General features: G+C 46.9%; 1 protein-coding gene across 4 annotated transcripts in view; it reads right to left on the bottom strand.

Annotated features, from left to right (window-relative positions):
• Positions 1-3,330: 3,330 nt before the first annotated feature.
• LOC138527017 (rab9 effector protein with kelch motifs-like) overlaps positions 3,331-13,610 on the bottom strand; it is a 92,720-nt gene continuing 82,440 nt past the window's right edge. For 3 of the 4 annotated variants that reach the window (XM_069638003.1, XM_069638000.1, XM_069638001.1), the window contains exons 10-13: positions 11,080-11,171; positions 6,352-6,412; positions 5,235-5,332; positions 3,331-4,201 (exon numbers count right to left, since the gene is read on the bottom strand). In XM_069638003.1, coding sequence (XP_069494104.1) covers positions 3,966-4,201; positions 5,235-5,332; positions 6,352-6,412; positions 11,080-11,171 — 487 coding nt within the window. In that variant the 3' untranslated portion in view covers positions 3,331-3,965. The remainder of the gene's footprint in view (positions 4,202-5,234; positions 5,333-6,351; positions 6,413-11,079; positions 11,172-13,610) is intronic. The other variant, XM_069638002.1, reaches the window with a different exon arrangement.

Raw genomic sequence — 13,610 nt, 5'->3', positions numbered from 1 at the left:
TATCAACCTCCTCCTGGGTACCTTCTACCCAGACATACCAGCGCCACATGGGCAGATCATACTCCTGAGAATTCCCTTTCTGAGAATGTGTACACACTAATCCCACTCCACTGTCCAACAGGCATGACATGTGCAGTTGAACATGCCGCTTCCCATTTGCAAAAAAACATGTACACAGTAAAACACAAAAATTAAACCTTCAACTTGTTCGGGGAGGCACCCCTTTCTGGCTCATTACATTGCTCCTGGCTGCTAAATTAAAGTAAGTTTAAAAACAGTGCAGTGCCTTTCAAAGTACTTTGGGGCGTACCTGGGAGCTTCCACCACCCCATCTTGTTTAAAAGACAGCCCTTCACAAACCCAGGGTCAGATTGGCCCCTTGGCCTTTCGTCGCTGGGGATTGGGGGCCAGTTTCTGGCCATGCCTGGGCCGGTTTTTGAAGGGAAAAAAAAAACTTTTTGTTCCAAAAAAGCCTTTCATCCTTCTTAGGTCGATAACACAGGTTGGATGATATTGTATGCATATCTATTCTATTATAAAGTAAGTGCTATACAATAACATTATCATTTGCCTTGGACGTCTACTGGATTCACTGTAGTTTAGTGTACTTAGGGGCAATGCTATTTGATGCCACTTCCCGTTTTGTCAAGGGACGAAAGGTTGGGTTTCACCGCTTCCTGGGATGTCACTTTGGGGTGGGGTCAAATGACATCACTTCCGGTTGTCAAGGGTCGTGGGCCACTTGTTTTTGGGTGACCAGGCCTATTTCTCGTCCTAATCCAACCCCGCACACCCACCCAGTGTCTCCGGTCTGAGAAGCAATTTTGTTGTAGGGGTGCCAAGACCAAATGCAGAACCAGCGGGGACCAGAAATGTGGGGTCCATGGCCCCCAAAGCCGTTGCTACTCAAAACAATTCATGGATATGCTCTAATCCCATCTCTTTCGTAATAAGTTAAAGACCTTTTTGTTCGGTTGCACTTTTGTGTTCAAACTCTGTACTTGCACACAATGGGTCCTTTTTTTCTCCATACCTAGAGTTAGGTCTGCAGGGCTGCATGTTCCAAGGGCAATCAAATGGCATTAAAAGAAAATCACACTAGCAACAGATTCATAATAATGATCTCCTTCAACTGCCTATGCCTCTTCCCCCCAAAAAAATGTGAGGCCATAGTTTAAGTTGGGGGTGCCATCACGGAAGTTACTCCTCAAGATGCAAATCTTCCCCCCCCTAAGACACAGGTTAGAGTAGCAAACATTGTGGGGCAAACACCATAGAAATATTGAACTTGACGTTCTCATGTTGACACCCTCACCCCCAGTCAGAATGTTGCTGCCACCCTGTACCCCCATCCCCACCCTCCCCCGAGGACAGATTTCCAAAAGAAACATTGTTTTTGGTTTCTCAACTTGGAAGAAAAAAACGTGCATATGTTTGTTTTGGAGCTCTGTAATTGGTTTGCAGAGAAAATTCCTCCCTTTCGGTTTATTCCGCATGATGCATAGAAACAGACATTCCATAAGCAAAAGGAAGAGCAGAGAATTAAAGTGAAGGAATAAGTCAATATAGAAAGTTGCATTAATGTCATACCACCTATATGAAAAAAGATGACCCATCGTGCAAATAAATGCAATGCCTTTCCAATGGCCCACCATTCAGGTTTGTGTATGCTGCCATCGCAACGTCACCCAATAACCTTGAGGGGTTTAATATTCTTGTACAATTTTATAGGATCTTTCAAATATCTTTGTATTGCATCAAATATGAAATTTGTTGACTTTAACTAAGCTGATCTCCTGTCCGCCGTGCCACAATTTTAGAATGTTTTTAAATAGTGCTGTATCATTGCAGTCTCGTTTTCTAATCCACTCACCCTAAAGTGCCAGCTGTACATTAAATATATGGTGAAATCAATTCTAGATTTTTAGAACGCAACTGAAAAAGAGCTGGAAGGGATATGCTTCTATGGCCTGGAGCATATTGAAAGCTAGTTTTTTTTTTTGCTTCTCCAGAATGCTTAATTTCTTCCTGTGACAACGTTAACAGCTTTTTGGATTAAGCCATGTAAAAATAAAAAAACACCTACTTGCTCAAACCTCGGCAAGAGGAAGGACCACCTAGTCGGGTGAAGTATGTTATCAGCATTGTTGGGAATGCGTACACAGCACTTGCGAGGTGAGGGCACAGGGGTGGTCTTAAAATGAACGTAGACAAGCACAAGCCTTTATCCCGCTGAACCTCAAAGTACTGAAAAAACAGATTGGGGCTTTCACCAAAGTTGGAAGAGCTCAGCCTTTAAAATGCCCTTTTGAAGTGATATTCCCGATACAGAAGGATAGGTCTTGACCCCCAGAGAAATTAACAACCAGTTAATATTTTGGTTGTAAGCATAAAGCATCAAAAATTGACATTTCACCAAAAATGAAAAAAGTGTTTACCTCCCCACTGTGAAAGTTAAGAACATAAAATGTTCAGTATGCAAGAGAGTGACCCTCTGTGTGGTAGAAACACCCACAGCATCCAAGATAGGAAACAGCACACACACAGTGGGCACCACTGCTGCAGCGAGGCTCGCGAGGAGTGGACCTTCATGGAAATAAAGGTCTTACATGTTGGCAGCTCAGAAAGTCCATTAAGCAGGGTCACTAAGATATCGGACTATTAGGTTTTACATGCCTACAAATTGGCAGTTTTATCTCCCATCAACTATCCAGACCCTTTGGAAAGCCGGTACAAGCTTGACGTAGTCCAGGGTAGTCGCAAAGCTTGAAGTGCCTGAGCAAGTTGAGTTGCATGGGCCGAGATCTGAGCAATCCATTTTCAGCTGTCCAATCATCACTTGAATGCAAGAAATCAATGTAGCAATTGACACTGGGCAGAACGATCCAACCGTAAAAAAAGGACAATTTAGTCTAACTAACTCAGCATTTGATATTAAAAGATTTGCCTTTAAACTATAATCTGCATTCCATAGGAGCACACACTACCAAAAGCATTGCTTTATGTGAGGCTTCGATAGCACGTCGGACATCTTGAAAATCTGGGACCACTATCTCCCTACTGTGACTTTAGAAAAGGATCATCAAATTCCAAGCATCGCGTCCCGGGTTTTCAGGATATCCCTCAGTAATATCCATAAGATACAGTTACATACAGATTGTAAATGCAGGCAAGTTCATCTCATGGATAACCTGAAATATATTCGGTCCAGAAGGCATGGAGTATTTAATACCCTGCGTTGCAGAGGTCTAGTTTCTCAACAGTGCTTAATGTAAATTGCAGTGTTACTTTATCCCAGAGACTGGGGGAAGAACCAGAAGATTGAGATTTAAGAATTGTAATGGGTTTATTTGGCAATGTGGGGAAAGTGCTAATATTTAAAAGTGCATGTGCTCCTGCAATGGACTATTGGCAAACAGTTGTGGGATCAAGCATTTGGTAGAATTTAGCTTTAGTTTATGGGCTCATAATTTGACCAGGAGAATATAAATTAACTACCCGCTTTACAAGTCAACGGTCAACAGGTGCTATTGGTTTAATGCTATGTCGAATAGCCCAGCAGAGCGTCACCTGAAAAGCCACAGGCTCCCAAACATAGAACAGTACTGGCCAACACTGATTTTAACAGCAATTGCCTTTTCTCTTTACCACCACAGCTGTGGTCATTGTACCCACAAACAACCTTCGACGTGCAGAGGTGGTCCTCCCCCTCTGTAGTCCTCTTGTACCCTATGGTGCGGGGATGGATTCTGGGCCTTGCCTGGTTTTAGGGACTCATGTTGACCCACCACATTGGTCACTCCCCCCATCACTTTCTGTTCCCACAAAATATCTGATAGCCTTTTCCGAACACCTTGTTCTTGTGGCCAAAGATGAAAAACGCCTTTCGAACCCCACCAATAGAAGCCCCCATTTCTTTTGAGCCATTGCCATTTCAAAAGTCCAATAACTGGCATGGTGGATCTTCAGTGGCCTCGGTTGCAGTCTTTATTCAAATCAACGTGGATCCGGACGGTGTCCTTGTAAAACGTCCCGGCGCAGTCAGACCCACCAAAGACCAGCACGCTGCAAAGGCCACTGCGCCCTTCGGTCTCTTTGTCCGAATCCATCAAGTTGGTAGAGCAGAGGTTGAGCATGGAATGTCCGGCACGTGGGACCCCATTCAGGCTGCTGGCGGGGATGCTGCTCCAGGATGTGGTATCTGGGACAAGAAAAAACAAAAACAGTCACATTTTGAAAACCTAAATCTCCTACCATTATGCCAGGTGAGGGAAGTGAACATAGTGTGGTGTGTTTATTCATACCCACTATAAAGAGATTCTGCTAAAGGCGTAGGCATAGAAGAACTAGAGCACAAAGAGCAGAACAGGGAGCCAAGGATTACCAAGATACCGGGAGCAATGTAAAGAAATGAATTTGTGAGGATAAAGTGAGATAGAAGTTGTACAATTATTTTATTAAAAAGGTGCAGTTTCCAATTTTGCACTCTGGCGCCCATTCCCACAGTCTCGCAGCCGCTCTCTCCAGACCTTGCTCGTTTCCAATTTTGCACTCTGGCGCCCATTCCCACAGTCTCGCAGCCGCTCTCTCCAGACCCTAGTTCTCTTGCTCCCTTTGTAAAGAAACTTTGGGCTTTGTGCAGAGCAGAATCTGGAGTATCTGATCAAATGGGAGCGCGTGCTGCTTGGGACTCTCCTTGAAGTATTGGGGCATCTCTTCCCATGGTGCCGCATCACAGCCCCAGCCCGCTCCTTGCATGGGATGCGGGGAGCAGATTGGAAGCTTTATCGTGCATCACCGGGTCTTGCACAGGCACAATGCCCAGCTCAGCCATCTTTGTCCTTCCCTAGTTAGTCCGGGTACACATTTACCAGATGGTTTTTAGTGGCTCCTGAACCCCTTCCTTCCTGGACTCTATATTCTGCCTAGAGGCCTGTTCGGATGAAAGGCAACATTTCCTTGCTCCCCTATAGGTGGTGGCCTGCAGCTTCCACTAGGACAAGACCCAAAAGCACCCAAGGCAAGAAGAAAGTTTAAAAAAGATGGAACGTTTCTGGAGCTTGGGCCTAGCTGGAGCGGCAGAGGCGAGAGGGCGCGACTAGCCAGATGCATTTTCTTCATGTCAAATATCGCACACATACAGGAATACAGGGCCATGGGTGTTCTCTACTGAGCATTGTTCCTCGCTCAACTGGCGTTCCAGATACAGAACGCAAGCTAGAAGGGGTTCTCACCTACGTCAAAGATGAAAGCATCCATGAGAGATCCGGCAGTGCCACAGCCTCCACTGATCAACATCTTGTGGTCGGACACCGGCATGGCAGCGTGGAAGCTGTGAAGAAGAATTGCGTGCAATTAACCGTTGCTGAATAATAAATTCCAGCCAAGTGCTCCACACACAGACTAGCCCTTTGGCAATCAAAGAAGAGATTCCTACCCAATTCATCAATACTCTGGGCCTCATTACAAGTGTGGCGGTCTGCCTACCGGCCGTTTCCTGACCGCCACACTCTAGTCTGCCTGCCAGGCCCCGGTAGGCAGACTCATCATGGAAGCACCGGCAGCGTTAGTAATGGTTCCAGTGCTTCTGTTAACCCATTCCCACTCCACGAGAATGGGGATTAACATTTTCCGGCACCTAGCTTCCCGGTGCGCCGGGACTTGTCCCAGTGGCACTGGGAAGCAGCCAGCAAGATGTCACGAGACCGGCGGCAACCAGCCAGAAGCACTGGGGAGGGTTACCGCCGGACTCCTAATGAGGCCCTCTGATTTGAGCTCCGAAAAAAATGGGAATCATAACAGGCAGTTTTGTTGCACACAGCAAAGACACAATCTAGCTTTACCAAAACATCCCTAAAATTTGACAGTAGTGGTTTGCATTCACACCCAGGAAGTCTCAAAAAAGGAAGGGTGAACTTGCTTTTGGGCCCACCAAAGTTCAGAGCCAAGTGCTGATCCAGCTCCCTGCAGAAAATCAAGGTTATAAGCCCCTTCGTTAGTTGGGCAACACAAGCCCTAATTCAAATGGTCGTCAGGAGTGTCCTTTTTAAGCCAAACATCCACTGTGGAAAATGCAGGCTCTGAACTCACTCTCCCCTTTGCCCGATCCCCTTCGGGTCGTCTACGCCCTACACCCACTGCTTACCCTTTCCCAGTGTGGAGGTCACTGGTATAAACCCCCACTGCTTGTATGCTAGTCTAAGCGCTACACCCGCCACTTCCATATCAGATTGTTAATACTTTGAAGCCCATCCATCCTTGTTGGGCCATCAAAGCCCCATCACTGCACTGCAAGATCAAGGCTTTAAAATCCCATCCCTGCCCATCCCTTCACAAATACATGCATCTTACCACCGTGGGGAGGGTTGCCCAGAGCTGGTCGGCATACGCACAGATGTGTACTCCATGAAACCTGGAGGAGACAAAGAAAGAACTGTCATATGTATATCCTGTTGCAGATCTCCACATGTGGGGCCTTTCCTAGAATGCAGGTATCTGCACCTATTCGGTAAGTGGGGTCAACCCCCCCTCACCCAACATGGCCACAGACTTGTTCCGACTTTTGAAATGTTCCGAAACAAAAAATCTATGTGACAGGTTCTCTCTGCTACAAAGCTCAAAGAGGCGAGAACACAAAGTATTTTGAATTAAATCTTGGAACAGGAAGAGGAAGCCTGCAGTTGGTCAAGAAAGTCACAAAGCTGGAAGACTTGGTTGTCGAATAAAACAAAGTCAATTTTCCCAAAGTGTGTGCAATGGGGTGCGAGGGCGATTTGTTCTAGAATTCTATAGAAAAAAACAGTATGGAATAAACCAAAAAATGGTTAAAGGGGACAAAGTCCATGTCTGGTTCACCTGTCTATATGATCACAGTAAAAGGTTTCACTACCGGTCACTCGTCAGTTTAAAGCACCCCAAATGTTTCTTTCTGGGTCCACTTGTTCTTTGACCCAGGTGTAATCTGAGGGACACCTTGCACAGGGCTTTACACCCCACAGAGCAGTTTGGTTCTTATCTTCCAGTGTACTCCACAACCAGCCCCTATTCTACTCGGGTAGAGCCAACAACAGGCTTTAGTTTACTTCCCGGTTCTGGGGTTCTTTGCCAGGGTCTGACTAGCTCGCCCCAACAGGCGGACACCACTCCCCAACAGCCTTTGAGCAGAAGTGGTCTCCAGCACCACTGTTAGTCTGTCACTCAGGTTTAGTCTTTTCTTTGGATCTCACTCCCTCTCCACCTTCCCCAGGGCCTGGCTCTCCCCGGGGCTCTCACTGAAGGTATAGGGTTCCCTTCTTGGCACCCTGGACTCTTCGGTTTCCCCAGGTCCCTCAGCTCCATGTCTAGATCGTCCTTAGGCTCTACTCTTACAACCATGCAAAGCACGCCTTACCCTCAGAGAAACGGGGCCTCTTTTATACTGGCCGGACCTTGCATCTTCCTCATTGACGGGGGCAGTCGGGAGTTTCACTGCAGTGATACGATGGGCATTGAGGCTTTTCGATTCAGAACCTCAGAGTGGTGGGCGAGGTGGTGTCTTTGAAAGGGTTTGCCCCCCCATCTTCGAAATGTTCCATGTGCCATGAGTTTGTTTGGGTAGGAGAGGATTTCAGTATCCTAGGTTTGGCTGCTTTCCTTCCATGTGAAATGGTTTAGGCCTGGGCGAATGTCCAACTGATGGCACCTGCTTACTTCCCTTTCCCCAGAGATTTCAACATGGTGTTGACTGTATGGGCATAGGGGAAAATAAGTGCTTTGCGCATTGGCAAACCCAGCTGGGCAATGAAGAGGGGGAGTTTTTTTTACTACGCATGAATGGGGAGGAAATCTTTGTGCATGAAGAAAATGTCAATGCATTTTCTTCCATCTCTACTTGACCTCTGTTCTCTGGGGAGAAATTCTGGTGGTTCCAATTAATCAGCCTGGCTCCCTGCTAGATATTACAGTCATTGGTGGCACAGGAGGGGGTGCTTCTCCTGCTCCCCCAGGGGGTCTTGGCAACACCCAGAGCCCCTCCTGTCTGGAGGTTGCTCACCTGTTGCCTAGAATGAGAAGTGGGGATTCACTGTAGGTGTAATTTGTATTTATGTGAATAACAGATGTCAATTCCGATAAGAAAAATCTTGTAATAAACCATTTAAAGGCATCACCCCTATATAATAACAAAGAGGAGAACAATTTGTGAGCCCGTTTGAGGGTGTGAACAAAGCAGGACAAAGGCCAGGGGCAAAACAAAAATATGTAAGAAATAGTTACCTTGGGGGACAAGTGCTTCAAACTATAGAGGAGTGCTGTACAAACGTATAAAATTACATTACGCGGCACTGGGGGGAGTTTGGGCCAGGTAGGGAGGATGAAAACAGTGGAATAGTCTTTGTTGGACATTGGAGTTGTGCGTTAAAGAATTCTCCCGTAAACTGGTCTGGATCTTGAGAAGCATAGAAGGACTCTGGGGGCAACAAGCCCCATATACTGCCTACAAGGGTTGCATTGCACAGTGGGCAGCTTCCTCTGGTCGCAGTCTGGGGCTCACGGTGGCGAGTTGTGTGATGAGTCCTCACAAAGACCCTGCCTAAAGTCTCCCAAGTGGCCAGGGAAAGGCAGCCGCTCCCGGATCCCGACACTGGGGGTGGTATTAGCCGGGAGGATCACCTGGGAAGAGAAGGACCCGAAGGGAAAAGGAGGACTCCGTTGGGAGAGACCCGGTATCCGTCTTCCTCAGAGGAAGAGATTTCAGTGATGCCAGAATATGTAATGGCTTCTCATTGGAGGTTTCCTTTCCCAAAGCCATCCATCTTGGCGGTTGTGAAGACTCAATCATTTATCATGAGTAATTCTCCCCTTCATAAAGTTGCCCACATTTATAGTGGTGAAAACTCCTGTAGAATGGTAAATGTGAACATCAGAACATTAACATCTTGAGTCCCGAAAAAGGCAACTCTCCTTTAAATCTGAACTAATCATTGAGTCCTTTTAAAATGCCTTTTGAAGATGTAATTAATGATAGAAGTGAAAAGATAAATCTGAAAACAATAGTCAGAATAAAAGATAATTTGGGACCAGGGAAAGTGAAGCAGATACGCTAGACTGCGAGGTGCAGTCTAGTGGTTCTAATGACCCACACCTGAGAGGAACTGTTAAGTAGAAAGGGCCCCCTCAGGTGCGGGCCATTAGGAGGAGTGTTAGTAGCAGCAGGAGGAGAGGTAGAAGGTGGAGTGCCTGCAGAGACTCCACCTTAACTTATGCTCCTGTGGCAGGAGAGCACTGCAGTGTCCCTGGAGCGAAGAACGCTCCTTTCCCGACCAGCGCGGGCCACAGGAACTAAAGCGAAGAGTGCCGCACAGAAAGAAGCTGGGGAAGCAGAAGGCACTGTGGCAGCGGAGCAAGCAGACACATGCAGCCACCCGTAAATTCACTACTATTGTGTAACCCAGAACGCTCCGTAATTACCCGCTGGCCATTAATGATAACTTTGAATACCAAAATGATTTAAAGATGCTAAAGTGGCAGAATATGGGTTACTTTGAATACTGAACTGATACAAAGAAGCTAAAGTGTCAGAAAAAGAACTTTGAGAATAGACAAGTAGGTTATAATTGTACTTATAACGGCCAAAATAATTGCCAAAGACACATTTTTAAAGAAGTTACAACCATTATTGTCAATGCCAAGAGGGCAATTCAGAAGCAAGCCAATTATAAACCCTATTGCCAAAGAGAGAAAGAGGCAATAGTTGGAAAAGAACCACGCATTGCCTAAGCCAAAGAGGAGCAAGTGTGATAGAAAGCCATTATCAGCATTTGGTTGATGTAAGAGTGGGAACGTGGCAAGAGAGAAGATCTCCTGATAGAAAGTATTTGGGAGGAGAGGAGTATAACCTGCACTGCATGTGGCAATCACAAGTGTGGAACAAACAGCACCAATGTGTCTCTTGTTTTGCCAGAAAGGAAAAAAAAATACTGATGTTGTTGAAAGTCAAAAGACTTTGCCAAGTTGTTTGAAGTAAAACTTTACCACTTATAGTAGTGCTAGGAGCTTTTAGTCCAGGCAGGCGAGAATACCAGGGCAAGGACTTTGTAGTGGTAGACCCGGCAGGTGAGTGGACCAGGAAGAAGTCATTGGAGTACTGTGTTGTGGTTAAAGGTTGTGAAGAAGTGTCAAATCCACTAAAAGTATTTTGTGAACTGTTGTGGAATCATCCCGATAATACATTGTTGTTGATACAGATGAATTGTGGAAGTGTTTTGTGTCTCAAGAAGAAGTTGTGTTGACCACTCTGCTACAAGTGGAGAGATACAAACTTGTCGTCTAGTTGAACTGTTGCTCAAAGTCCAAGTGTGAGACTTTTGGAGCAAGAAGAACTTTGTACAAGATGGAACGTTCCTATTTTGAACTGTTGATTGAAAATCCTGCTTTGAATCTGGGGAAGGGCATCTGCCAGGTTACAAGGAGGAACAGTCTTCCATTGGAATAAGCATTTAATTTTGCGCTCGGCTGGGCCACAGCTCACGGAGAACCGTGGCCAATACTGCCTTGACTGTCCACAATGCTGACAGCCCAAGTTGAATGCATTGGGTGCGAAAAGTGGAGAATGTCACACCATAGTGCTTATACTTTAAAAAAATATATATCTGGGTCAATTTTTCCAAACACTTGTTTCGTGCACTCTCCAGCACTTTATCAAGGTGCGTCCTTCCATCCAGTGTTCACATAATACTTACAGCCTCAGCTACTCTACCTAGCAGAAATACTTCCCGAAGCTCTCGACACTGCGAGCATTCGGCATAGTTTGGGAATCATGCGCCTTGAACACAGAGCTGTGATCACTTGGGGGTGGGGCTTGGGGGGGTTAGGGGTAAGGCATTTGCATGTCTAGGTTGACAGGCCAGCCTCTGCCACCCCACATCATCAAATATCAAGTACTTGTAATGCACAATGAAGATATGTAGATGAAACTAACCATCGGACGATGTCACATTTGTTTCCATACAACTGCAGAGATAGCAAGGCCTAATGGGTGCCCCCGGGATTGTGGCGCATGACGTGGAAACCATACTTGAAGGCTAAATAAGTTTGACTCACCAAGATCCAGGATGTGTACATCATTCAGGTATACCGGTGGCCTCCGACCTCCAAATATCAGCACCTGGTTCCGGAGCAGTGTGGCTGAATGTCTGCGAGAAGAGAAGGTCAAGAAATCGGAGTGATAAACACCAGAGACTGCCTCGGCCTAAAAACATCTCACTATTGGAATGACAACCATGTATGGTCAACCACAAATTAGCCTTGCTCAAAGATTGAGTTACCCGACATGAGCGGAATTTCATGAATTAGTGTCCCTTGGGGTGCAGGTGGGGGGGGGGGGGGGGAGGGCTGCAAGCATTACACACTTGCAAGCCATGCAGCGACACACTCCAGATCAACCTACTGTCTGTGCCTGCTTGGTGCCTTAAGCACCCGTCCCATTTCTTAGTAACCTTGTTCTCACATCCCAAGGTAGGTGTTTTCAATTACAACTCTGATCATCCCTCTCACCCTTGAATAAACTGCCTAGGTCTGGTAGGTGTTGTATTCCTGGACATCCGGAGAGCCCACATTTCCAGACCCCCGCCCCAACGGCACATCACTGGTCAGGAAATGCCTGCTAACCGACCCAGCAAGAGATTTGTTCATGGTGTGCCATGGTAACTCTACCCAGGCTGTGCACGCAACACCTTAAACTCAAAGCTCACAATTTAAGCTGCACTTTTCTCAGTCATCTATGGTTCTGTGGATTCTGCAGTTCTTAAACAAACCAATTGCCACCAGTGGCACACTACATGGGTTTGGGGGTCTAAAACTGCATACAAAAGGCCGGCTTTGCAGAAGGTAGATGCAAAGGACACCCCTCACAAGGTCAGTCTTTTGCCTGCCCCCTGTCAATTTCAGGGAAGAGGTACCACCCTGCACTCCCCTCCTACTACGAGGCCCCACTGTCATCCCTCCCCCACTTACCTACAGCAGACACTTCCTGCAGCGCCCCCCCGCCCCCTAAAGACCTACGGACAGGAGGCAGCCTTCTGTGTGCAAACTTCCCTACGTAGGTCTTTAGGCAGCGCGGCCTAGAGAAGGCAACCGGCTCCTCCACGTTATTACATCTCTCTAGGAATGAAGTTCCTAAATATCAGATGCCCCCACTTGCTCAAGCACCAGAATGTCTTGTTTGGCGTTGATTACAGGGAAGAAGCACCCAGAGCATATTGAGGCAAACAGTTGTGTTGGCTTACGAGGAGAACTCTGCCTTTTCCTTAGATTATTCAAGGATCAAGGAATCTTAGCCGGTGGCTTGGCAGACTCTGGAACGGAGTGGGGGGGGGGGGGGGTCCAATGGCAGAAATCTGCAGAACCGCCACCAGGTCGGCCCCTTCCATGTTGTATTTGATGGCAGACTGCCTTCGTCTGAGCAGCCTGAATTTGTGCTCCATTGAGCTCAGATCAGCTTCTGTAAAAATTGATTACATTTTTAAATATATGTCATCAACTCCTTAAAACACGTGGTTGGTTTGTGGTCACGATGCCTCATATGTTAAAGACTAGGACGAGAGTCAACTGGGTAACGTTTCGATTACTTATTGGTAATCCATACAGCAGAGTCATATCCTTACTATGTACTGGCCTCTACCCCACCCTTGATATCGGGCAGAATTAAGATCAAAAACGTTACAGGGCATACTGTGATTCTGTGTCAATGTATCATTTTTAGTTTGGACTATGTTGCTTGTGACACCTATTTTTTTTATTTTATTTATTGAACATTTGTATGGCGCCTATTGTTTCCAGATGCCAAAAGACAAAGGGGGGCGGGGGATACAGAGGAGAAAATAATAACGGTCCTACTAGGCCTTGTGACATTCAGATTTTGCAAGTGCAATAAAAGGAAGGGAAGGGTGAGATGTTCAGGAGGCAGGGGGAACCAAGCGGCAGGGCAAGTGCTAAGGGAGGCCCAGAAGGGCAAGTGCTCAGGGAACAAAGGGGGTTCAGGGCGGGGGGGCAGACTGAAGGCTATTCTGGGAAGTGCCCCCAATGGCAAGTGCTGGTAGAGGCGTGAGGGGGTCGGGGGGAGAAGACTGGTCGAGGGAGAGCCTAGCCCCAGTAAGGCTCATGAGGGGAACAGGCAGCGGCAGGTGGAACTAGCGGGGGGAGGGAAAAGGAGGACGCTAAAAGGATGGTCTTGAGGAGCTTCCGGAATTTAAGGAGATCCGGCTCAAGACAGAGAGGTGATGGACAAACGTCTGACCTGCAGAGAGTTGAGCTAGAGGACTGGAGGACTCTAGCAAGAAGGTATTTAGGGAGTGAAAGTTAGATGTAGCGGAATCCCAGGCCCCAGAAAGCCTTGTGGATGAAGTGTGTCTTGAATTTGATCCGTTCAGCCACAGGGAGCCAGTGAGGAGAATTTAGGGCTGGAGAGATGCAAGCCCTGGGCTTGAGGCCAAGGAGAAGTATTGCAGCCCTATTGTGGATTAGTTGAAGAGGGCGGAGGGAGGAAAAAGTCAGATTAAGGAGGAGGCTGTTACAGTAGTCCAGCCTGGAGAGAACCAGGGCTCTGGAGACGTTGAGTTTCGGGGGAAAGGGAG

Source organism: Ambystoma mexicanum, chromosome 14 (assembly GCF_040938575.1).
Source record: "Ambystoma mexicanum isolate Mex_15411 chromosome 14, UKY_AmexF1_1, whole genome shotgun sequence".
In the NCBI taxonomy this organism is placed as follows: domain Eukaryota; kingdom Metazoa; phylum Chordata; class Amphibia; order Caudata; family Ambystomatidae; genus Ambystoma; species Ambystoma mexicanum.
Note: the sequence above shows the minus strand (reverse complement) of the source record. Positions and strands in the feature narration are given on the sequence as shown.